At 46.9% G+C, this 27005-nt stretch overlaps 1 protein-coding gene across 2 annotated transcripts in view; it reads right to left on the reverse strand.

Moving 5' to 3' along the window:
- LOC138453357 (glutathione S-transferase A4-like) overlaps positions 1–27005 on the reverse strand; it is a 386216-nt gene that overhangs the window by 75079 nt on the left and 284132 nt on the right. For both annotated transcript variants that reach the window (XM_069606111.1, XM_069606110.1), the window contains exon 5: positions 4543–4684. In XM_069606111.1, the coding sequence (XP_069462212.1) occupies positions 4543–4684 (142 nt within the window). The remainder of the gene's footprint in view (positions 1–4542; positions 4685–27005) is intronic.

Genomic DNA, 27005 nt, shown 5'->3' on the forward strand with positions numbered 1-27005 from the left:
GGTGTTCCCAGTTCCATTAGTGTCTTGCCGAGGCGGCAGTAGCGAGGGAGGGGGGTCAGAGTGTTCGGGGGGGGGGAGAGGGATGGGGGGGGGTTAACTATGAATTTGGCAGTGTCCGACATCCAGGCGGCACGCGGCTGACTCCCGGTGGTATGAACAGGCCAGTACTCAAGGTTGGGCCCAAGTTGCAGTCGATGTATTTCAAATGCCAGGATTGAGATGGGCTGTGTAAGGTGGGGGTCGCCCCGAGTGCTTATGTGTGCCTGCGGGAGAGATTCTTTACAAGGCCAGTCCTCTATGCGCGGGCGTCACCTCCAGCTGAGCGCCGGAGTCGAAGACCCCCCCCCCCAGTCCGAGCCCGCAGTCCAGCATCAGCTGCCCCTCCAGCCTGGTGGGGAGACAAGGGAGCCCCCGCGGCCTGCAGCGCCGAAGTATAGGCGCAACCCCGCCCCCCCCGGGGCTCTTACCATGTCCTGCACAGCGTGAATCCAAGGAGGGGCGGCAGCCGGGGGGGGGGGGGGTTTAGACTGGGGGCAAGCACCCAGCGCACTGGAGCGGGCTCAACGGTGACCCAGCAGTCCCCCCAGCACCTCAGGACACGAAGTAAGGGGATCCGCGGTGTCCAGATTTCACCACTGCCCAGCAGGGCGGTCCCTCAGCTGGCTACGGGTCGACATGCTCCGCAGCTCCCGGCCCCTCAATCGGCACAGCATGGGGGAGAGCGCAATGTTCGCATTCCAAACGTGGCCCCCTGGTGCGCTCCCAACGCGGGGCGCCCCTCCTCCATGAAGACCAGCCACGCCGTGGTGTGCAGTAGCCGAAGGGGGCCGCGGCCGCTGGAGCTGCTGTATGGGGCAGCCAGGCTTGCACAGCGCCAACTCCCGCCTCAGTCGTTTCTCTGCTTGCCGGGGGTCCCCCGCCTCATGAGTCGGCAAGGATGTGGTGGAGGGGCTCCCCCAGAGGCCACTGCAATTAGAAAAGGATCTGCTGTGTGTATGAGGTTCTTTTTTGATTTTAAGTATTCCCCCGTCAGGAGCGCGGCAGGCTGCCATCACTGTTCAGCTCAAAAGCGCCCCCCGCCTGGTTCTTCTTTTGAATAGATAAAATGAGAGAGTAAAAGCCCTGCCTCTGATGATTGAGGGGGGTTTGGTGGAGGGGGGGGGGTAGGACCTCCTCTTCCGCCTCGTTCTCAAAGGTAGCAAATCTCTGCTAGGAGTGATGGTGTACTGATCTGTGGGAGAGGGGGGAGAGCTCAGGAGAGAAGGAAGAGGCAATCGGAAGCTCCAGGACACAACTGAGATGATCCATGCGTCTGCAAACTTTGCCCGCCAAGCCCGACTGTGCAAGGTCAGCTTATCCCCAACTGGGGTGCTGTGGACCTGAAAGGAATGGTAATTGGTCAGAGGCTGATGAGTGGGAGGGGGACTTGAAGAACCCCTTACTTGAGGCTTTGGGGTGTTTTTGCCTGTGCTGACTGGGGGACCTGTCAGTCTGCCTGGCTTTGTGGTCCTGGAACTCGCAGAAACCGCCGAAAGATCGCCCCTTGTCTGAGTGAGACTGTCTGTAAAAAAGGCTTTGCTGCTGGCTTGGTAAGAATGGCCAGCGACTTGGCCATCTGAGAGCTGCTATTCTTGTCCAGCTCTTCATCAGTTGTGCAGTGGAAAAGATCTCCCCCTTTGAAAGGGAAGGTCCAGGATTCTATCCTGGACATCCGGGTGGAACCTGGTAGCCTTTAGCCAAGCCGTGTGCCTCATGTCCATTGCGAGACAGATCGCTCCGTTAGCTGTGTCGATGTGGCCTCCATAATATCCTGTGTCACGATTTACGCCTCAGCTACACCCGCTTTGAATGAGGCCTGCTTGTCCTTAGGGATGTCAGGCAGGAAGTCTGCGATTTCCCTCCACAGGTATTGATTAGACGCAGCCAAGATGGCATCTGCGTTGGCCTGCCGGAGGTGTAGACCGGCATTGGATTAGATCTTCTTGCCATATGATTCAAGTGTCTTTTCTTCCATGTTCAAGGGGGCTGCTGTGGCAGTACTTGAGGACGCCTGGGGCTTAGCAAACATGTATGCTGCAGCGATAACTGATGTGGTTGTGGCGAGAGTAGCATGCTGACCCCCTCGGCCTATCTGAATTTAGCATCCAGCTTTTTGTTAACAGGTTGCATGGAGTGTGGCTTGAGCCACCCCTTCACGGCCAAGGCCTGCACATCCTTCTGGGAATGGGGGGGTGGGGGAGTGCATGATCTAGCCTCCGCCCTGATGCTTAGGACCTCCGCCAGAACTCCTGCCTCAAGAAGCTCCTTCTGGGCCTGGGGAATGCCCAGGTATTCGGACAGGACAGCAATCCTGTCATGGAAGGCTTTTGCCGAAGGTGTGTCCTGCTCTTCCTCGTCTGTGTCCTGCTGGTCATCTGCCTCTGGTGGTGTGACACCAGCCCCCTTTGGAGGTGCCTCCAGTGTGGGGGTTTGCACCTGCAGTGGTGCTACTGGAGCCTCAGGAACGGGCTGCTGCGGAGGTGGAGGCAGCATCATGGGCTGAGTTGCGGGGGCAACATGTCCTTGATAATGCCCCTGAGAATGGAGCCCATTTGTGGAGATCGCATGAGACATGACTGTCGAAAAACCTGTCCTCGCAGGCTGGCTGAGCCAATCCTGCACTGGAGGCGAATATGCCTGCTGCCTCCCCAGCCTGTCCGCACATTGGGTCACTGCACCTGGAACCCCGAGATGTTCGGTATGACGTGGACCAGGGGACGGGTGTCATTGGTACCCAATCTGCAATTAGAGTTACGCTTCTCTTCTGTTGATCGCCTGGCTGGCAGCCTCTGCACCTGCCTGTGTGGGTTACCGCCTTGGAGGATCGGGAGTGGCGGCCATCTTGTCTCATGCCACCGCCATTTTGTCCGTGCCTTGAGCATGTGGACCTGTAGCTGGCATGATCCCGGGCTCGGCCTGCATGCCTGTATGCACCGGCTCTGCACCTCAGGTGTACATCCGGTAAGCTGTGCGCACTCGGCCTCCCGGCCAGTAGTGCTGTCCCTGCATATAGGCGCCCCCTCGAGTAATGGACCAGTTATAAGGGCAAGGTCCCTCGTCAAGAGTCCCTGTAGTGCTAGAGCTCAAAAGGCCCCTCTATGGTGCAACTGGTAGGGCCCTTGGACCCCTCGGCCGTGAGGCCTGTAGCTGTGTGAGCCTCGGTACTCCCCGAGCCGGTCGATTGACCCCTCCCGCCTGAGGGCTTCCCCCGGGAAAGGAAAATAAGGCACCTACATTCTTGGTCTTCCACTGGATGTAGTCCATGATGTCATGGAGGCGTCTTGTTGAACGGCTCTCTCCAATGCACAATTTGGTGTTTAAGCGACCTGGGCGTGACCGTTGCAACAGAGCACCCGTCCCATCTGTGGTCTTCACCCAGGCACCGGATACAGAGTGTGCAGGTCTGCTACAGGGAAGCAACCGTTGCACGACTGGTACCTGCTAAAGCCTGTCAAGGCAGACATGCACCGGGGACAAACTAGTGCAACGGTGGACAGTGTTCCCAAAGCGCATGGAATTAAGAGACTCAAGGCCTCACCCTGGAGCGCTGGTGGTAGCGGTCTGTTCCCATCAATGCAGAAAAGGGGACAGGTGTGTTGCCGAAGAGCAGGGGTTAAGGAAGCCCTCGCTCCTGGGGCCGCACGCCAGTAGATTTAAAGGTAAAATGTCTTTCTGGTGGAAAAGAGGTTCCGTTACAGTCCCTCACGAGGGACGCCCGTACATAGCGGAGGAAAGGTGACGGAATGTAGGAGTAATGTGGTCATACATGCAGGCTCCAGTTATTAAAACTGGTTGGCTGAATGCAGTGCAGATTTTAATGGTCGCAAGGCCTCTTTGGAGACCCTGAAAAGAGGGCATCCCCACCACTTATTGATGCAATGTAAGAGCTTGTACTTGAAGTTCGAGGGGTAAAATATTTGATGTATTGCAGATGTTGCAGGAACTGAGCTAGCAGAGCTTTCTTGGACAAGAGAATGGAGTCTAGAAGGAAGCCAAGGTACTGAATGGTCCTGTACGAGAAGGAGCAATGTTGTTTTGGCCAAGACTGGCAGCCAGGGCAACTAAGTGAGCATTCTCCAGGCCTGAAGAATAGATAGGTGGTGTTGACGGTGGTCAAAATACCGATGAATGGCGACCACTTCAGAAAGCAATCGGCTCTCTTTCAGCAGCTCCATGTACAAACTGAATAATACTGGGTGGGTGGACCATGGAATTGTGAGGCACAATGCAGGAAAAGGTGGCATGGATGTAAATCTGCCTGAGAAGACAGCACCCCCGCAGTGCCTATGCATAAGGACAGAAAGGAAAGAAGTGCCCCATAGTGCAACAAATGAAATGCTGCCTAGTTCAAAAAGCAACAGTAGTCATGCACTCCAGCCAACATGTATGTAGAAATGTATGAGATAACTCCAAAGTACATTCTTAAACACAGGACGATCACTGCCACAACTTCCTCCTCGAAGAGGAAGTTTATAAAGATCCCAGAAAAATCAAATACGGTACCTTCTCGTAAACCGGGAAGTATCTGTTAGTGGCCTTATCTAGCAATAATTCGACACCTTTTTTCTTATCTTCGGGTGGAAGAAAGCCGAGGGGAACGATGAGATACATAAGATCAATTGTTCCTTCTGTGTACATATCGATGCTGCAATGAAAGAAAAAGCATTAAAAATTGTTAATAGAATCAGAACCATGTTTAACTTCCAGCCCCCTAGTGAAATGGACGAGAATACGCAGGACAAATGAGTATGTGCCATGACGATACTAAAAAGGTGTCCCAATAATCTTTAACTTTTCTGTATTTGTGCTCCTCAGCGACATGACTTGTAAGCTTTTGTCACCCAAAAAATGATTGCTAGGAAAGATCTCTTTGCAGCTTTCCATATCAATCAATGTGACTGCTCACATGCCCGTCAGTGCGACTCATGCTCCTGCCTGATTTGGCATTCCTGACTTATCTTCATTGAGTGGGCTCTTTGTCAAACTCATTCACTAACTTAATTCATTTTGTTTTAGGGAGCATTTGTGAGTCATTCGACCATGTCCCCCCACTTTGTTTTTAGCATTCCTACCACCCTTAAAGGTTAATAGTGCAGGAGACCATGTTCCCCTTTTTTTACTTTAAGGGCACTGTTCATTAACCAGTGTAGCTCAAAGAGGATGCTGGCAGTGGTGACTTTTGCAGTTTCTGGGTGCACTCTTGTGCACCATTTCTTTTTTTTACTGCGAGGTGGCCATTTGGTCAGTGTCGTGGCTAAACTTCTTGTTGAACCCCTGGCTTTGTGGCTTTCTGGGTTTGGCCTATCCAGAGCATGGGGAGAGCCATTGTGTGTCCGAATAAAGTTTTCAACTGAGCAGGGAGTCCTAGCCCCATAACCCACATCTAAACCAGAGATGTCCTGACTACCAGTGTTGACTATCCATGGTTGCACAGCCACTGAGGTTTTGAATGTTGCAGGTCCCGTGACCAGCAGAATGGAGACACCCCAGCTCAGTTTCCGTATATCGGGTAAGGAGGGGGGGAATCTAGAATCATTCAAGGGCTCAACTACATGTACTTGGAAACCAAAGCAAGAGGCCAGCAGAACGCATGGAAGCTACTGCTGCATTACGTGCTACCAATGGCAACTCCTGCCTGGCAAGCCTCTTCTCTCTATGGACTACAGCATCTCCCTTTTGGAACCAGGGGAATCACTGGTCCACAATCAGGGCGATTTTGGAAATCCCCTCCAAAGGTTGTTGATGCAGTGGGTATGTATAATCCAGAGTTGGGACCGAGTGGGCGAAAATAGCGATAATCTGCTCTGTGAATCTCAAAATTTCACCTGTGGAACGAAACTGGCCATTTGGGCTTTTCCCCCACCTAATATTTTTCACAATGTCTTTTCTGGGTGGGGCGAGCACCAAACATTGGGCTTAAAAAGAAATTGTGAAAAAAGGGGATGTTTTCCTGCCTGCAATTTCGTTTACAAGATTCTTTGGGGGACAAAAGAAACAGAAATTTTGGGAGTAACTCCCACCCCCTCCGGTAAACCCAGGAAAACGTAGTTCATATTGTTTTTTTTATTTGCAAAGCTGGTAAAAAACCGCCCATTCGTGGAAACTGAATTGGAAGCAATTACTCAATTTACTTTACCCGGTGGCAATATCACCCACCCATTCCTGGGATGTCCGAGTTCCAGTGGATTTAGAATAAATTGTAATGAGTTTTAATACAAACATTCCCTGAAGAAACTCCGTAATGAATGGAATGGAACACGGAACACTGCAGAAGTAGCAACAGAAATTGTGTTTCTGATCAAAGTATTTGCGTTTCCGTCAAACCCATTAGGTGGCTGGTGCACTATGCAATGTGGAGTTATTTATACAGGTGGACAATGCACCGAACATGCCATTTTGTGTATGCATTCTTTTTGTAATAAAATCAGCTATTTCAATGAAATGTTTTTGATAATCTATGCACTGGTTCATCTATGAGAACACGGCCATTCTATGGTAGCTTATTTTCATACAAAACCGAGGTCCAGCCAAGTGGCATTCAGAGCCAACAGCCTTCCATTCCCTACATGTGTGTAACACTGAGTCACATTCAGCTTGCAGAAGAGAAAGTTAAATAGGAATGCAAGTGTAGTGGAATCAGGACATTGTTGCAGAATGGCAATTGGCAAAAGCTGTGCTCCTTTCAAATGGGGCAGTGGGTGTGAGAGCATGGTTTAGAGCCCAAATTGATGGGGGCTAGGGGTGGGTGTGCCCACGGCGTTTGCTCTGTTGCAGATCAATTGTCTGCAAGATGGATGGTGGAGTTGGATTGTGGCCGACACTGCAGGCATGGCCACCCTCTAAGGAGGAAGTCAATTAACACCGGCATCTTCCCACATATAACAATACTACTCTCTGAAAGACTGAGTAAGGAAAATTGTTTGAGCCCCTTCAGCCTTCAGTGGCTTCAGCACTGATTTAGTGGGCAAAACTATGAGAGCCCCTCTTCTACTAAGCCTTCTGAGGACGAAGGCGTATTAGAGAAGGGAAACGCCTGCCAATTTAGAGTTTTGCCAATATGACCAACTGGTGGTAAATTCTCTTGCCTGCAATTAGACAATATGTGAAGTAGTGCAGAGAGCACATTCTGGGTTTGGTTTTATAGGAGGTTATAAACTGGAAGAATTTAAAAATAAAAAAAAGCCCAAGGTAGTGTCTTCAGTAATGCCTGTAGGGCCGACGAGGATGCTACTAGTTGGAGACAGTGGATAAATAAGTAGACACTGATCGGCTGTTCACCATGACTAATCTCCAAGGAATAGTACTTATCAGGCCTGTGCAGCACAATTTTTTTTATGACGATTTGCAATTTGTTTGCGGTAGGTTAGGATCGAGCACACCTGCAGAACTGCTGGCATTTAATTGGGCATGATTTTCTATTGGACACAACATTTGATGACTTTCAGTCAGTCAATGACATTGAATGTTTCTTTGCGCCTCCCTGTTGGAATCCCTGGCTCGGGTTTCCAGGAGACTAATACAGTTCAAAGAAAGGTCTTAGATTGACTTTCCAGTGGGAGACGCTCTTCAGTCAGCATTTTGAAAGGATGATTAAAAAAAACAAGTATTTGGGGACTGGAAGATCATATTTACCCCTTAAGAACAAAGGCAAATAATCCCTGCCAATCTTCTCATGCAGTGGCTTCTCAGTATGGGAGGAAAAACATTCAAGGTAGAGGATGTGGTAGGGTTGCATTCCTTCCAGATCTATGCCATATTCATTCTATCTCCTACCTGAAAAGGCATAGCATATGACTCAAACACTACTACAGTATCCAATCGAGACACATGGTGATTCCACTGCACATTTTTCATTGGGTGCTGAAGTAGTCTTATTTGGACCTCAATTACCTTCTTTGAAAGTTGATGTACAATCATTTTCTTTCCAAGAGGTCCTCTCCAGCACTGCGATTTGGTCAACAGCATACAGGAATTGCTGCCATTGGCGACAATGGCTCACGTTGTAAGCGATATTCAATCAACACTACAGCTAAGTCAATGCCTAGTCTGGGATGCTGAGGAAAAGCCTTATTGATGTATTTTTATGTGCAGTTCAGTACTCTGGATGACAACCCTTGTATAACAACCCCCTCTTAGAATCCGCCTGACCCCACTGAGCCAAGAAGTAGGTTTGTTTTGCAAATTTAAAAGGTTTATTTGGACAATTCAACAATATATATCCATCACACTTTATAAATAAATTGATAACGGATATCACACTTCAGAATATGACCGTGATCAACAATGGATAATGTTACACGGGTACACTGATTTGGTTAGTTAGGAGTAGTGTAGAGGATGAGGTAGCTGAAAATGCTTGATGGTTTCAAGGAAATGCAAGGTGGAATAAAATGCAGTAGAGAAAATAACTTATATGGCTTCAACAAAAGACAATGTAATCACTTTTCCCCTGGTGGCAATTCACACCCCCCTATATGCAATGCAAGGAGATGGAAGTAACACACAGTCTTGGGGAATACAATCAAATACAATATGGAATTCAGTTCCCCCCCCCCCCAAGCAAGCTTAGAGGAAACAGGCAGAAGTTTGAAACACAGGCCCAAAATGCTTTTAAAATGTGATGGCAATGGATGGGAAAATGTGCTAACTGATTTTAATTCCCTCTAGAGATTCAGGGTGAGTGAGAGATGCTTGTTGGTATTAGTTCAGGCTCACTTTAGCAATGCTCTGAGTTATTACCAGGTTGCAAACGGATTTTTAACAAAGGAAAGAATGGAGCTGCTATTTTGACAAGTGGAGAAATTGAGCCAAAAATCGCGGTAATTTTCGCGAGTGCGTAAATCGCGATTGCGGAAAAAGTATAGGAAGTAGGAAGTCGGTTCTAGGTTTGTTGGAAAGCTTAGAATCACAGCTTTTAAATTCCGTTCCTAGCCCAAACGGTTCAAGAGATACGGACGATTTAATAAAGGCAGATTTTCGGATTTAAAGTAAAACTCAAAATGACAGGTGACAGTTTGCAGCTTTAGAATGACAGGACAGCTCGCAGCTTTAGAATGACAGGATTACTAGGAGGCAGTTCTACTTAGTTAAAATAATCTAATCCAAACTATTTTAACCTAAGAGATTGGTTCTGCACAGTTGTGCTAGGTACTAACAATATAAATTTGAAATAGGCCTTGTCACGGATCTGGTCAAAACGTCCAGCGGCGGTTCTCTCTGCTCGGCGGGTCAATCAGGCACCGGTTCTGCTCACAGCGATCCGGATCTCTGGTTCTGCTCACAGCAGTCTGGGTCAGCTCTGCTGGTCTAGCCTCTCTGGATACAGCGGCCTCTGGTTCTGGATACTGCTCTGCTTTCCGGTCCGGATCAAGTGGATTCTGGATGTAAAACTGCTCTGGGTACTGGCAAAAGTTCTTGGCAAAAGAATTCAGACAGCTCGCCCGGCTGTGGAATAGTTTGCAAATGATTTTAAGGATGCTGAGGCCTGCTGAGAAGAGTTCTCAGTTTGTGGGTTTAGGCCCTTGCTTTAAGTCCTGAAGTAAATTTCTGGTCTCTGAAGATTGATGGATGTGAAGTCTGGAGTCTCCCGGCAGAGCGTCCCGCAGAAAATGGAATTGAATGCCTCTACCTGTCCCAGCAGTTTCTTTTTATGGGTTTTGAAAATCGGTGTGTGCCTGGCATAACTGAGCCTGCCCCTCTACTTGTCATTGGCCCAATTCTCCCCTCTCCCATGATTGGGGGAATTGGGTTGTGAGTCAGAGTGATGAGGTCTGTTTATGGGTCAGAGGATCCTCCCCTGGTCAATTTGCCCACAAATCTATATTTGATTCAAATACATATTTCCCAGGTACACAAGTGGTTGACATTACATGTACATATTACACCTTGCTTAAGGTAGTCTGTTCCGCCTCTGGCGTTTCTAGGAGCTTGCATTCAAAAATGGCAACTTATTTTCGATTTTAGTGGGTTGTGCAATATGGGATTTTCATCAAAAATTATACAAAGGTACATTTCCCTTCCACATATATCCCAGTAACTTTCCATGTCTCTAGCTTCAATAAATTGTCTACAATATTCATAATTAGCAGGGTTTTGCCCCAGAACAGGGTACAAATTGGAGTTTGGACTCAAATCGTGAGGGCATTTTTCAAACTAAGACTCTCAAAGTTGTACATTCCTGTCATTTGGTTACAATAAGTTATCACTGTTTCTATAAAATATAGATTTGTTGCAATTCAACTCCCCAAAGTGTTTGGGTCCGCCTCCAGAAGTCTGGGTGGGTCAGTGATCACATGTCTCTCCTTGCTGGCAGAGGGCTGTTGACAGGAAACTCAAAATTAACATACCCCATTCAACAGAAAGGGGCTATGGTCTCTCTCCTCCAGGCTGAAGGGGAAACCCCCTCCCTCTCACTCAGAAGGGCCATGTGATACCCTGCCTCCTGTGGTGAGTCTCTGGGGTGTTAAGAGTTCTTAGCCTCTTGGCCTCTGGGAACAGCAGGTGGCTAAGATTTTTTAATTAACCAACAGGCCTTTGAAGTCCAGTTGACTCAGGTCCCTTTGTCAGCCAGCTCTCCTGTCGGAGTTTACACCGCTAGCGCCGCCTTGGGGAATTTGTCGGTACTGCATCAATTTTTGGGATCGGTCTTGAATTACTGCATTTCAATAGAGTGGTCTTTTGCTTGATAGAATAGGACCCTTGCTTAACATCGTTTTGATGGCATCCTTACAGTAGAGTGGTGATGTGGAACCCCCCACAAGAAGGTTGTATCTTTGGAGTGGTCTTGTGCCAACTGTGCAGTTCTCCTGGATTCTGGCGTGAATGTGGGCGGCGACAGCTCATCCCCACATCTACCCAGTCTAAGGATTCAACATGGGTCAAAACCCTTGACAACGTATAATGAGGAGTATTTTGCTGAATATTGTTTGTCAAAATGCCACCAGGAGATTTCCAGCCAATTGACCTCCAAGCTTTCAATGTACTGGTAAAACTGGGTGCCTTAAGGAATACTGGACCTGCGAGAGGGCTACTGACTGTCAAAAACATCCATGTAATCACCAATGCCTCAGATTAATAGTAGATGAGGCACATATTCAGTTTCTGCCCTTGGCTATGCCATATTTACCTTTGTCAGAATTTAGGAGGGGAGGGGGGGGTATAGATCCCCAAGTGGGCATGCTTCGCGCCAGACCATACAGGTCTCTCTGCCTTATTGGCTAGCAAAAACAGACTTCTTTCACCATGGCCAATGCATCATTCAATGTGTTGACAACATCAGCTACACACTTGTTAATGATCATTCTACAAAAAGGCACAAAAGGTTCCATTTTAATAGCCATTTAATTGGGTGGCTTTCTGTGCATCCATTGGTCATGTGTTTCTAATCTCCCCCTGCCTACAACGCCCTCATGGGGTGATTCAGTCAAACGTTCATCAGATCAGTCTCCCACAGAAATATTGGAGGGAGCGGGGCAATTACAAACAGGGCCAGAAGTTCTGCAATTGTGTGAAAGGAGGCTATTCAGCCTCAAAGAGTACCTCATGTACTTTACCTCAAAGGGCATTTGCAGTGACCGGATCCTTGCAGCAAAACCATTGCTTTGGACTATTAGAGGGTAGTGTAAACCGTGTAATGGAGCATGTGCCTCCAGCAAAGGGCTAAACCAAAGATCATTCCCACAGCAGTCCCACAGATTATTGTGAATTTTTAGAATACACTTGATGATCATTATCGCACACGTGCAATTCTTTCTAAGAGACCATAACAAATGTAGTCGCACACGTTTCCCATGAAAATTTAGTAGCCAGAGATATTTTCAACATTCCTTTAAATTCTGCAAAACAAACGACATAGTAGCGAAATGTTAACCGAAATAATGATTTAGACATTTCTAACGGTACAATCCTTCTACAGATCTACATACAAATTTGCTGCATTTACAAAATGTAATGTCAGCACCTGTCAAGCAAAGGGCAGCAAATCAGTCACTACCTTCCATTTACTACCGGCAACAAGACCCGAGGCGGAAGCCAGCCGCATCCCCTAAAGGGCCGCGACCTCAAGGGCCTGTCTGCGCGGGCCGTCGAGCGCCGAGCAGTCCCGCTGTGCCCTAATCCACCCGACCAAGTAAGTCCTATCGGAAACCATCCCGGCCCTCCTCACCAATTGTTTACCCTGCTTAGCTGACTATCGGAGACTATCCTTAAAGGGCCCAACGCACAGCCACTACAATTGATCTGGGACAAATGCCATACACCAGGATTCCTAACGCTGCGGGGGAAGGGGCGGCTAAACCAATGACACCTTGTTTAGTACTAGAAGCTCACGGGGAGAAATGTGCATTATAACTGTATATCTAGCAAAATGCATTGATGTTACTGGTTCGATTTCTAACTGGACTACCTACCTCACGCCTTCTGTTGCTTCCTATTAAACACAGAGCCGTCCTCGTTATAGTAGCACAGTAACTCAGGTCTCCTGCAGGCTCTACGCCCTACCGTACCGCATATAGCTCTGCTACAGTGAATTCTCATCTGTATATCATTTCACTGTCTGCTATGTTCACTCGCCTTAGAAACCTTGTTAGTAACTCAGTATAGTAGATCTAACTACAATCATTCACTCATTGGGCCCAGACACCAATTGTGATCGCTGTTAGCACTAGCACCCAAACTGCCGCATGGCACTTGCCAGTTGTCTATGTTTATGTCTCACCATGCGCGTTGATAGTAATGATTTGGTATAGAGATGCACATTTGTACCCCGACACCTACTGCCAATTAACTTTATCCTAAACGCATCTCTTTCCAGGAGTACATACCCCAGTGATTAACAGTGCTAAACACCACCATAATCTCACAACTATGCGTGATTGGCTATCCCTCATGTTCCCATTCACTATCATCGCAAATAATATACCCTGCACAGGGAACCATTATGTTAACTACGATGGACTCACTAAACGAGCCTGTCCCCGCCACCACCCCATCCCTTGCCCCACTCCCTTCTTGCCCACGCGAATACCCTTCCCTCACCACACTAATGGCGAAATTCTCAGAAGTTCCAACTCTTGGGCACTCTGCAAAGTAAGACTCCCAGTACACTTCAATCAGGAACGCCCACAGATGTATATCTCTGCTGTGGAAACCCTTTCCACTCCCATCTTGGGGAATACTAGAAATGATCACTTAAGATCACGTACTAGGTACCATGCTCAGAGACATTCACCTAATACCAACACCTTTAGCAAGTTATCGCCTATGGCAAACACATGCCTTAGAAAACTGATTACCAACGACCCACCATGCCCAGCTACAGCAGTTACTGTAACATTACCTACTGCCAGACAGAACCCCCCTCCACCCCCCGAACTATAACGGCACTCATCAATGCACGGTCCCTAGGAGCACATGCCATTGAAATCCAGGACCTCATTATTGATCTTAAATTAGACTTCTTGGTAGTCACAGAATCTTGGCTCCACCAAGCCTCTGGACCGCTACCATCACTAGCAATCCTGCCAGACTATACCATACGTAGGACAGACAGATCCCACTCACACTGCCTCCGATTCCAAAGACCTCTTTTCAATCGAGAGAATTGGAAAATCCTACACCCATCACGAATGCCACCAACTCCAGTAAAGAATGGTGCACCATTATTCAAGATGCACGAACCGCTAAGATCGCTCTCCTGCAAAACAAAATCACTACCAAAAGACAACTATTCTTGGATAAACCTCTACCCACCAACTACAATCCAACCTCTGAAGCCAACTCCAAACCCCACTTTCCACTTCTCTCCTATCTCTCAAGTCTGTGCTTAATACTATATCCAAACTCAAAGCATCAAATTGCAAAGGAGACTCTGTCCCAGCACATGTAGTCAAGTCATGTGCCCTATCCCTTACACCTATTATAACCAACTGTGTGAACGCCTCATTTAAAGCCACCTTGGTACCGGCCACTATCAAAGAAGCATGGGTTACACCATTGCTAAAAAATAAAAAGAAAAAAAAAAAGAAAAAAAAAAAAAAAAAAAAAGACACTTGATCCCATGGTACCCACTAACTACCAACCAATAACAATGGTACCATTCTTACTCAAAATTATAGACGAAATAGCGTACAATCAAGTCCAAGCACATCTACAAAACAACCACTTTCTTGGCACTAGACAATCAGGCTTTAAAGCCAACCACAGCACGGAAACGGCCCTCCTGGATTTAAAAATCCAGATGGATACCATTAGAGACACAGGTAAACTGCGCATTCTTCTCCTTCTGTATTTGTCTGCAGCGTTTGATCTTGTGGACCACGACAAACTCTGTTCCACCTTAACAAAAGACTTCAATTTTTCCACTGATGCCACTATGTGGATTAAGTCCTTCCTGGCAGAACGAACATCTAGAGTGGCCATAGGTAAAGAAGCAGCAGACCCCATTCCAGTTCCCATTGGAGTACCTCAAGGGTCATGCCTCTCTCCTACATTCTAAAATGCCTATACCAAGCTCCTCTTTGCAGCTCTAGACGATATGGCTGTCATCTATACCAACTTTGCCGACAACACCCAGATCCTTATACCACTCTCAGGGAACTATATCCAAGACACGCTAACCATCAACAATATGTATGCCAAAATTCAGAACTGGATGGCATTGAACAGCCTGTGCCTCAACGATGAGAAGACAGATTCTCATCAAAGGCTCCCAATTCAAATTAGGCACCCTCCACCCAGACTACGCCGCCAACAACATCGATGGCACAATGATTCCTGTCTCAAGGCAAATATAAACCCTAGGAGTGTATCTGGATGACACCCTTACAATGACTAAACATATCAACACACTATCCTCATCATCCTCTTACACTGCCAAACTAATAGCCCTACGCCGCCAATTCTTTACCACAACTAACTGCATCACTTTGGCTAGAGCGCTAATATTATCCAAACTGGACCATTGTAATGTACTGTTACTCAGGATCACTGCCAGTAATCTCAACAAACTGCAACTAATCCAAAACAAGGCATTAAGGGCTGCCCTAGGAATAAAAAGATCTGATCATATCTCTAAAACCAGCAGAGCTGCTCATTGGCTTCCCATCAAAGCTAGAATCCTTTTCAAATCTCTATGCATCACATTTAAATGCCACCATAAAAAAGCGACCATTTATCTGAACAAAGCCATTGCCAAAAAAGAAACTGTCAGAACCCTAAAATCCAACAACCACTTCCTTCTAGGATTGCCCCGTTTCAAGAACACAAGAGCAGGAGGGAGCAGCTTCCAATATCTAGCTCCGAAACATTGGAACACCATCCTGCTTGGTATCAAAAAAGAACAAACACGATCTGGTTTTAAAAAAACTGCTAAAAACCTGGTTATTTAACCAGTACTGACAGATCAGATACCATACCCGCTGTTCATAACCACTCTTAAACTGCCCGTTTACTGTTCACGTTAAATCTATGCTTTAGTAATTTTAATTGAAATGGTTTTAACAAGCTGTCTGTAACCTCACCGTGATACCTCAGGGTCTTGGGCGTGTAATATATAAAAAATAGATAGCTGCAGAATGTCTATCACAATTACTAAAACAATTCACACTGTGGAGCTGAGATTATTGCAAAGCCTGAAAAGGAAGTGACTAGCAAAGCCGGAGATAGGAGAGGCAATAGACAGCAGCCAGGCCATAGAGAACTCGCAGAAGAGTCAGGATAGTAAGAAGGACTGCCATTGCCAACACAATGTGTGTGTTTTATATATGTGATTCACTGGCATCTAACCGAATGCTGCAAGTTAAACTCAAAAACTCAAGACAAAAGATGTACTGGCTATCACAATCGCAGATGGATGATGGCTGGCTTGTTCTTAAGCATTGAAAATGGTGGCTGTAGTGCCTCCGGCTCCAGTATGCAACCCAGTCAGCTCTATGAGGTGCTGTTGGGTGTAGGGGAATCTAAGCACTGGTCAAAGTGAGCAGGAATAGTCGGGAGAGGCGTTCCACTACTACCCGTACTTTATACTGATAACAGTGCCACTACTTATTCAAACACCTCCACTTTAATGCCCAATAGCAGTTCTAGATACAAATTACATCTGTTTAAACTCAATTGGCTGTCAACCAGCATGGCTGCAACCTTTGAAAAATGTGTTGCACGTCTGTCCTCCGCTGGGGGTCACAGCTCCGCTACTTTCTTTTTATACACTTCTACGACTGACTGTAGGACTGTGATATTTAATCCCCTCACCTGGGGAGCATCATGATTTTGATTCAAAGCTATCTGGTCTGCCCAGCAGAAATCAATAAATTACAAATGACTGCAGGTCAAGTTCATATTCAGTGACCCTTTTATTTGTAAAATACCAATCCTTCATGAAACGATCTGCATTTTAAAGTCAGGTTCCTACCATAGCCTGCAAGCAATTAATTCGCAAAAAGTAACGTAATAATTGTAAAACAAAGTTCTGTGCGTTTGCTAGTTTTTTCGGAACTGCACATTTCATACACAGAATGCATTACAGGCTCAATGCACTTTTCAAACCAGGATAAAAGCAGGTGCCACTTTGAGATTACAAGACAGGAGACTGTACAGATAACCCCCTGAATAGCACAACACAGCTTCCATTCCTTGTGGGGCCACCGGGTCCTGCAGTTCTCATGGAAACGAGAAACAGTACGGGGTGAAGCAAACAGTATGGGTTGTACCACTCCCCTTGCATGGTTGGTGCAATTGTTCCACAATAATATTTCCCCTCTGCAACGTGAGGTGCAAATACTTCAGACAGCTTAAAGTGGTCTAGTGTCCCAAGAGAGCAGCCTATCCAGTCCAGTTGATCTCTTCCAATTCTGGTACCTATAGGCCTGCATTTATAGTGGCAGAAGCATCAAGTACGAATACAAGAATGGAAAGAAATGCAAGGCAGGATGCACAATTCACACCTTCATGGTTTTAGGGAATAGGTCTTTGCTATGGAACCACCATACAAAGTAGGGGCAGGCAAGAAGCTGCCACGTGCCCAGTATGATCTTAAACCAAAACATTCTACAATGCAAATTGCAATTGACTGAAAAATACCAAACCTGGATTTAAATGTCAGGGGACCATTTGGCCATACTAAAAGCCTTCCTGGAATTTAGTCCCCTCTGTAGATTTGTAAAATCACCAATCCAACATCAATGTTCATATTTTCCAAAGCCACTAGTGGAGTCCTGCTTTTATATTAGGAAACCTTTTTGGGGTCCCCTAAACGTTTGCTTTGTCTATTGTGGATCCCTGATCTATGTTTGAGGTCAGATGGACTGTTACTGAAGTACCTCTACCCCCCCGCCCACCCAGCCACTTCTACCCTTTTTGTAGATTATGGTCCAAAATTGCCTACAAGGCTACCAGGCCTGGGTGCTTTTTTAGCACCCCATTTCTGCACATGCATTGCTTTAGGGAGTAGGCTGGTGGAGCTGTATGTTAAGGCAAGGTGGTCCTCTATGTGGTGGATGCTATGGGGACCAGTGTTCCATATTGAGGGGACTTTAAGGAGGATTCCCCCTGCCCCTTTATTCTTGTCGATTTGACAGGAGGGATCACAAGGAGGATGCAGTGCCTGATTGCAGGTTTCTAGTAGCTTGTGTTGTAGGTCAGAAGGACAGACCATTATTTGGCATGTTTATCAAGTAATTTCATTGAATTATAAGAAATTACACCTTCTGTCCGTATTCTATGGGTTTCCCCTAACAAACTAGGGTGCTCGTCGTCAGTAGTGAAGTCCAACAAGTAAATAGTCTTTCCTCGGTCTCAAAGCTAATCGACACTTGCTCTATTACTAAGAGAAAACAACAAAAAGTCTAGGGGAATGACTCCCGTCCCCAGGATAGCCCTTCCCAGCCCTAGTAGATGATTTTTAAATAGTTTCTGGCTATTTCTTGGATTAACTTGTTCAGTTCCTCTTGGAGACTTTTCCAACTTTCTGGTGCCACTTTTCCTTTTGTAGAGAAAGGAAATGTTCATGCTGTGCTTGGGTGTTATTCCCTTTGTACTTTGATTTCTTGAAGTGTCTCTTTAAAGTTCCCTTTCTCCAATACAAAGTGAACTAAAATTCCTCTTTACTTGATCTTGGTTCTCTGTAATCCTCTGGTTCCTTACTTCCTCTTGAACAAGATGTTTCATATCAACATTCTCTTGGTCTGATAAACGGACTCTTTGGTATGATTATAGCAGCCCAACAATTGTTTGTTCCTTTGTTCAGGTCCCGTCTTGTAATAAGTAAGACGGGTTCCACTGGTATTCTCTTTATGGGTATTTAACCCTTCACTGAGATGAGTGAACCAAGTCCCCAGGGTCATTTCCACTCTGATGGATACTTGTCCAAGCACTAGAACAAGTAGTTTGAGTGTGCTCTTAATCCCCTGCATCTCCCTCCGCCTCTCCAGTTACCTTCATTCTCATGGGCTAGCATAACTGGGTCTTTCTCCAAGCCGGGGCGACACTAAGAACAGCTCCTGCGTTCACTCAATCTTCTTGGTTCTTTCTCGTGGCTCTGCAGAGCCAACGCTGCATTGGTCTTGGTGTTGTTTCTGGATGGGACAGTCCACCTCCCAAAGGTCATGTTACTGCTCACTCTATTCATCTCTCTGGGTTGTCATCACCTGCATGGCTCGGCAGGCTGTTCTCTCCAAGCCTCCTGGTTATACTCACTGACCAGGTCCTCCCGACAGATCTCCCAGTTCTCGGCAGCTTCCACCTCCTTGCTGATTCAAACTTCCCGGGTATCAAATCTTCCGTAGTCCTATTTTTATATTAGACTTCTGGGTCTTCCCCATTGAAGTATTTAGGTCCTTTCTTTTTGTTGACATTTACCCTGGCTCGGTCGTTCATCATTAGTTTGGTTGGCTTCCAACCACTGAGCAATCAGCATCACTCGCTCACCTCTATTCTCAGTATTTTTATCATTGGGTTCTTCAAGTTGCAGGACCCAATATTACGAACAGTGGCTTGTTCTGATGGATTTCTTTGAAGCCTGGATGTTATGGTCAGCCCATAAGAAAGGGTTTCTGGGAGTTCCTCTGTGGAATGGGAGTCCTTGTCCTCAAAAGGTGAGTCTCTCCCTGTGAGGTCCCAAATACCGCCACCCCTAGGACAAATGTTGCATAGTAGGCTCATCTCCCTAGGAAAGGCCCCCTGTGGGGTGAAGCGACAAAACACAGCGATTCGTCACAGTTGTTAGTGGATGAGTTTCTGTTGAAGGTATTCTGGGCTTGCCTGGTAGAGGGCACCGTGGGGGATGACCATGGCTTCGATACTAGGCAGTCACCCAACAGGGAGCCAGTGGAGGACATGGAGTGAGAGTGTCAAGTGCTCTGGGGCCATGGGCTAGAAGGAGCCTGGCTGCAGAGTTTTGGACTCAATGGAGATTTACGAGTGGATATGTGGGGGTGGCCAGGTAGAGAGAATTAGCATAGTCTAGGCGGGAGAAGAGGATTGCCATTACTTTGAGGGGAGGTAAGGGAACAAGCGTCCGAGTATTCAGGGGTGTAGATCGTACGATTTAGACACAGTTGATGTGGAATGAAAGTGTCAGATCAGAGTCCATAGTGCATTCCAGGTTCTTTACCGAGTTGGATTTGGCAGGAGGTGGGGAGGGGAGAGTGCAGTCTTCCGACAGATCATGATTTCGGTTTTACTGGGGTTGAGGAGGTGGTTGTTATCCAGTGGTCAATTTCTGTAAGGCATGAGGCGAGGTCAGATGGAAAAGGTCTTCGCGATCTTGAAGATGATCTGGCTAGAATCTGTGTAGTTGTAGCAGGTTAGGTCATGTGAGCAAATAAAAGCAGGGAGGGGGCTCAAGTAGAGGTTGAAGAGTAGGGGATAGATAAGAGCGCTTTGGAACCCAGTTGGTGACTGGACAGGCGGTAGAGGTGAAGAGAGGAAGGAAGGCGGTTTGTGATCGGTCAACGAGGAATGCGGAAATCCACCTTAGTGCTGGGTTTCTTGCCGAACTAGTGGAGTCTGTCCAGGAGGATGCTGCAATCGATGATGTCAAAAGGCAGCAGAGAGGTCGAGGAGGATAAGTGTGGCACAGCCTTCTGAGCCTGTGGTGCTTTTGAGATACCAGATGGAAACTGGGGATGATAGAGTTCCTCGCAGTGGTCTGAAACCAGACCATTTAGGGTCGAGGATGAAGTTGGATTCGATGTACAGGAAAAGCTGAGAATAATAGGCTGTTCAGTCAATGAGTTGAGCATAGAAGCGGTTGTTAGTAATAGGTCTATAGTTGGCTGGATTGAGGGGCTTCAGGCAAGGTTGAGGAGAGGTTTGATATGCAAGGTCTTGAAGGCTGATAGTAATATGCCCGTGGTGAGGGAGGATCTCACGATTCAGCCTGCAGAGGTTCAAGAAAAGATATCTTTTAGGAGGGCATGGATTTCCAGATGTGTCGCTGCTAGTAAGTAGCTTCAGGAATTCGGGTGAGAGATGAGAAAAGCGTGTGGAATCAGACTGCAGTGCAGGTGATTGGCGTGGGAGCGCTGCTAGTTTGGCATCAATGGTGTGGTTTCATTCTACAGAGATGTTGTGGAAGTGGTCGGAGAGGGCAACAGAGTGCTTGGGATGAGAGTGTGGGGAACTTCAGTGAGGAACCTTGAATTCTGAGATGATCTTGTGGAGTTCCTTGCTGCTGTTTCAGGCATTAGAGATTCTGTTCCAGTAGAAGGATTTTTTAAGACTTCTGGATTTCTGTCATATAGACGGCTCTACTTTGGGGAGACAGGTGAGCCTGCCACCTGCGTTCAGGGGTGCGGTTGGGTGTTTTGAAAGAGGCAGGAGAACAATCTTGGAGATGGGTCATGTCTGTGGGAGGAAGATCTGGAGTGGGTGAGAGGTTGGAGGGCCTTTGAGCCATGTGTTGAAATGGCCGATAAAGGGCAGACCTCCCTGGACTGGCAGATAGTGAAAGGAGGAAAGCACAGAGGTGGCCAAGTCCTGAGTTTCTATGACCTTGTTCCAATGCGGGAAGAGAGTGGACGGGCTGGTGTTAGTCAAGCGGGGAGGCGGGACATGAGTCAAAAGCGAGAAGAATATAGCCGAGAGGTCCATCCAAATAAGTGGCTGTCGGGTGTGTGTGGAGATTAGGTTGGAGGAACTTGCATGTTGGGTATGTCATACAGTGTGTGGCACCTGAACTAAGTTGAGTCATGTGGAGGGTTACCAGGTTGTATAGGAGTGGTTGTGTTATGCGGGGCATCGAACAATACGGTGAATCTCACAGCATGGTGAGGGAGGGGTGGCTGACCAGGATGGCCACTATGGAGTCACTTCGAGCATCAGTAAACTTTGTTGTAGCTGGGAGATCTGCAGAGATGCAAGAAGCTGTGGGCAAGTGTGGGGCTGATGAGAAATTTCACTAGGAGGGATTTGCAGGCTCGTTCCTCCAAGTATGAGATGGTGAAGTGTGGCTTGTGGAGAATGGCAATCCCTCCTGCTCTGCTGGTTCTTTTGTGCGCTGTTAATGTATAGTCAGGGGGAGAAGGTTTAGTGTGCAATGGGTCAGAAGTCAGAGAACCAGGTTTCTGTGATCAAAAGGATGTCTGGGCTTTCAGAGGAAATACATTTGTATAAGGTGTCGTGTTTGGAAACATCTGGCATTAATTCGGATGCATGAAATTTGGTTGGAAGGAGGTGGGTGGTTGGCCACACGGAGATGCAAGCAGCTAGTAGGGGTGGTGAGGGTTTCCCAGGTGGATGCTCCACAGGGGGTACCGTGTGAATGAGGGAGTGGAGCCTGGGGTGGGAAGAGGGGCCACAGAAGGTGCAGGGTAGTGGCAGGGGGGCAGTCGCTGAGAGCAGTTAATGGAGGGGTAAAGGATGAGAGGGTGAAAAATCAGAGATCACGCCAGGTTGCTGGTTTCCAGGAGAGTGTCGAGAGCTGAACAAGGTTAGTGCCAGGGAGTTGCAGGGGGGAATATGGAGACCGTGTTGAATAGAGATTTCACTGGATCAGGTGAGTTGGAGGGAGGTCATAATAGTGTAAATGAGGGTTGCAGGGAGGGACCTGGAGGTGTAGAGATGAGGGTCTGGATGTTGTGAATGCTGTCTTCAAGGGGATTCTTGGGTGCCTGTGATGCATGTGAAGGTTGGCAGGGTGGTCAAGGAAGGGGTATTGGCAAGGGAAGCCTGAGCAGTGCTTAGGAAATGCAAACGTCGAAAAGGCAAGGTGTCTGGGGCGAAGGGAGGGTGCAGAGGTGGGAATGTTAGATGGAGGTCTGAGGGGGTGGTCATACGCGGGTTTGGAGTGGAGTACTACCTCCCCATCCCCAGCCCTCCCCCTCCCCCTTAGGTGGACATGAGGAGAGGGGGGGGGATAGGCAGAGGGAATGGCAGAGTTTCTGGTGTGCCATAGTGCCCCTCTGATCTTGGAGTTGCTTGGCAAGATGGTCCGCTCTGGTGGCTAGATTGGTGAATGCAGGTCTGCCACACTATCAGGAAGCTTGATTAGGGAGGCAATGTTCAAGATGTAACTGGAATCAATCCCATGGCTATAGCAAGAGTAAATACAGTGGCTACACTTCGCGTGCAATTAGGATTAACACAGGCAAACTTCAAAGTGCTGCTACAGTTAGAACAGAGGCAAAGTTCAAGCACAGCTAAAATTAAAATAGTGACTACAATCACAACACAACTAGGTTCAGTGCAGAGGCTACACAAGTGACCAGAATAAACAGTGGCAAAATTCTAAGCACAGCTGAATTCAACAGTGGTTATACTCAAAAAGCAGCTAAATCTGAATGGGGCGAGTTCAAGGCATGGCTTAATTAAACACAGGGCTATTCTCAAAATGCAACTAAGTTTAACAGTTGCAAAATACAAAGCGCAGCAAGAGTTAAGACCATGACGACACTATAGTTCAGGCATATACAAAACATTGTCGTGGAATCACGAATTCAGCACTGGCTGTGCAACCAAATTCGTTTTCCCTGGAGGTTGCTGCAGACCACTTTTGGGGATTAGCTGGGGTGCCCATGGAAAACAGGCAAACTGGCCATAGGGGTGGCAAGAGGTGCCCTTTGCCTTTACAAGTGACTGTTTTAGTGTTACTTACCTGTGGTCTTTCCATTGATAAGAGTATAAGGCCTAAATAACTATTTTTTTATACATTCTGCCTAACTTGAATTATTAAGAGTGCTCTGTGTGCTTTACCGAACCCTTCACCACTCACACTCCCTAAAGTAAAAGCCTGGCTTCTCATTCACTACCCAGATAGAGTTGGCTAGACATTAATGTTGGTCCCTGTTCATCAGAGCAGGGTGGCCCCTCATCAGTCCCCAGGGCCGATTCTGAAAATCTATCAACAGAAGGGTGCTGGGACCTCAAACACATCTGTCCCTCTTGGCAGACCAGGGGCACCTCCACCATTGTCATGTTTAGGGTGTTGCTTTTCTTTGCTCATTGAGCCACCGGAATCCGCCATGGTCTGCTTCTTCCAATCTTAGGACACTGCTATAACTTCTGAATGGTGGGTTCATCACCTAGGAAGGTGAATTGTTCTACCTTTGGTCTGTCAGGATTGTTGCTGGCTAAGGGTTCAAGTCTCGGTGACCAGAGCCTTCATCTTACCCTGTAAAAGTTGTACATGCTGGTTTGTTTTGCCTTACTGCAAACATTTTCAGAAACCAATACTGCAAGTATTTACTTCTGGTCCCTGGGGTTGGTGGGTTATTCCTGTTACCGTCGGGTCCATAGTAGAAAACCTCTGCAGGCATCTTCAAACAGTGTTTTCCCCTTGACTTGCATTGGGAATAAACTTTACTGGGCATCGTGTTCTGGTGCTCTTCAAGGGTGTCTTCTCCGAGGTCCCCTGAAGTTGAGAGAAGTGGACTTGCCTGGTTTTCCACCACAACAGTGGTACTGCCTACTGACTTTCTCCTGTATGCCTTGAGGTTCTTTAAAACACTTAGCGTAAACTGTTCTGGAAAGGAATAAACAGTTCATTTCCTGGAAGTTTTTCCTAGGTTAACTCTCGTCCCTGGAGTTTAGGTACAAAGACTAGAGTTTCAGTTGGCGTTTCCAATTTCCCTGCATGTTAAAAGTTCTGCTTTACAATCTGGTATTAGGCAATGCCCAGTTACTTTGTTTCATCTGTGGTTACTAATGTATCATTGGGCCTCATTACGAGGTCGCTGGATAGCCGCCGATCTCGTAACACGGTTTGCACCGCCTGATATCCCGGTGCCACCAGGATATCACAAGTTCCGGCGGCCCGGGTTGTCAGGTGACGAGAACTGTAAGGTGGGAATGGGGACACGGAAGCACCAGCACTGTTGCTGCCGTTGGTTCCGTGGAAACCATACCTGCTGGGAGAGAGTACTACTGCAAACCAAATCTAATCTGGTCTGTAGTTTTGTTTTCAAAAGTGCAGCCCTTTTCACTCGCCTACTATCTCTTCATGTTTACTGTGTAGTGTGCATCATCCATGTTCCCATGTGTTAGAGGGGGCAGGGATGCTGTGAACATTGGGTGGACATTTGTTTCTCTATCTTTAGGTCCCCTTGTTCCCTCCAACCACCTCTATCTTGACTACATGTCTAGGACATCAGATATCACCCCAACTGCTAACATGTGCGGGAGCTAGCCGTCTACACGGACACACTGATTATATACATAAACTAACTCTTTGTGTTATGTTTCTAAAGAACTAAAGTAACAGGTTAAAATGCCCATTTTTTTCAGTATACCGAGGTTGGGCATTTCCTCTGGTCAACTGTGTGAGCCAACTGATCATCCCTACAGGCTTAATTTCATGATAAGAGGGGCTTGAAGTCAAGCCTGTTGGATCTGCAAGTCTACCTTTTTGAGGGGTTTGGTTTCCCTTTTGTTGGATTTGTTCCGTCATTAGGTTAGATGGTTGTACAGTCCTTACACCAGTGGCTAGTATATATATATATACTTCCCCAAAACTCACTGTGGCCGTCAGCAAGCATTAGGCAAACTGCCTTCAGCTTTTACAAGCCAATGCCAACTCTGCTAATGGTAATTGGCCAAATTGTGGTAGACCTCAGCCTTTCCAACTACCTGTATCATGCCAGAAACAAGAGGATCAATGAAAGCCCAATCTGCCAGAAATCCTCCACACTACCCCCATTTCAATAGCAGTCCCAGAGTAAAAGGCACCAAAGTAAATGGCCAAAGGAAGAGTAATTAAATGTTACCCAGGAAACAGATAACCGCTAAAAAGCTGTAGTTGCCAGTGCCCATTGAGTAAGCGGCAGCAAGAAACAGCACAACTGTAGCAAGCCTTATAAATTCTTTAAAATCCTACTACACCTGTAGGGCGAGTTCCTTAATTTACAATACTCTATTTAAGAGTAATGCACTTGCCCCAAGGTGACCGGTGACTAATTACCAGTACTTTTTGTAAAATGGTGCATGTCACCATAAGCACACTTCATGGTGCAATGCTGTCAAGCATGCACAGTGAAACTTGTATTTGTTATTTACTGCAAACAAAGTGGGTTTGCAGTAAATGAAAAATAGGTTTCCAACATCCCCATAGTTACCAGCAAGGTAAAGTATCATTCAAATGGTACTTGGCCTTCATAAAAACTACTCGCCAATGCTAGGGGGCTAGTAGATTTTGCGAGCCCTCATGGTCAATTCGCAAGAGCGGGTGGCTGACCTCATGTATCAAATCATTGTGAAATGACCAACTCAGATATGAAGAAAAAAAAACAGACCATGAATACAAGTAAAGGATACTAGGAATATGAGAAAAACAATCAAAAGTACCCATGATCTTTTAAGGGCTGAAGAGATTCTGGGGAGACTGCGGAAGACGTGGGAGGCAGAGGATGAAGAATATCTGAGTCCTAGGAGCTGGTGTATGGGCAGAAGGAAAAAAGAAGGGCAGAAGGAAGCCTAAACATACGCAAGCATAGGCTTTTGGGTTCAGAGGCTACGAGAGAGGAGGAAAGCAGGCAAAGAGAATTCAGGAAATTCCAAAACACAGTCCATGTCAAAAGAGGTAAGTGGCTCAACGTGAGGAGAAACGAAAAGCAATCCAACAGGTGGTCCTAGTTGGGTGATAAGCAGGAGCTAGGGAGGGCAAGAGAATCCAAATAGCAAAGGGTCAGAATGACGTTTGACAAGAAGCAGAGTAAGTGCCAATCACTGAATAGGAACTCTTTGAGAAGTGAGGGGTTACAGGAAATCTGGATTCTTGTAACCTTATGTAGAATGGACATGTGGAGATGGCACCCAGGCATGATGTGACTTGAAAGTTGAGACACGGAATATCTGAGCATCAACCTGTACCGTGGCATACTCCAGGTACCTTGCAGTGTCAAATGGCACCAACTGTTCGGCCCAGTAAAAAAAGAATGTCTTGGGGACAATAAAAGGGAGGGGAGAAAGTGGGCCTCAGTCCCACCCGCTCACTACCTTTGAAATTTAATAGACAGAAAGGGCAAGATTGGCCATGTGGTCCATAAGAAATTTTCACAGAAATGATAGCATTACTAGACACTATCCAGGACGAGGGCAAACATTGATAGTAATGAAAAAGACAAAAAGCACAGCAAGGGTCATTTCTGGAGTACCAACAGTACAACTACCATTACCACTAGGTAGGTGGGTGGTATTTCAGTAACTGAGCACATTTTTCTTTTAACATCCCGCCAGCTGTGATGCCACCCACCAGCAGTATGCCACACACGGTCCTAATGAAACTTCCATGAAGTAAATCCCTCTTAAGAAAAAGTGAACATGCAGCATATTTATTTTTGACAAGAACGGTAGTTTCATATTATACCTCAAGCAAGGTCATAAGAATGGCAAGGGCAGAGCTCTTAATGTGCCCCAAATTAGGTGCCAGCAAGTAATTCAATCTTGCTTATCTAATTGCAGTGTCAGGGGTGCCGATAGTGCTCCTCACCAGCACCGGTATTGTAAACAAAAGGTCATTAGCCACTGGCGAATAATTT

This window comes from Ambystoma mexicanum, chromosome 4p, assembly GCF_040938575.1.
Source record: "Ambystoma mexicanum isolate Mex_15411 chromosome 4p, UKY_AmexF1_1, whole genome shotgun sequence".
In the NCBI taxonomy this organism is placed as follows: domain Eukaryota; kingdom Metazoa; phylum Chordata; class Amphibia; order Caudata; family Ambystomatidae; genus Ambystoma; species Ambystoma mexicanum.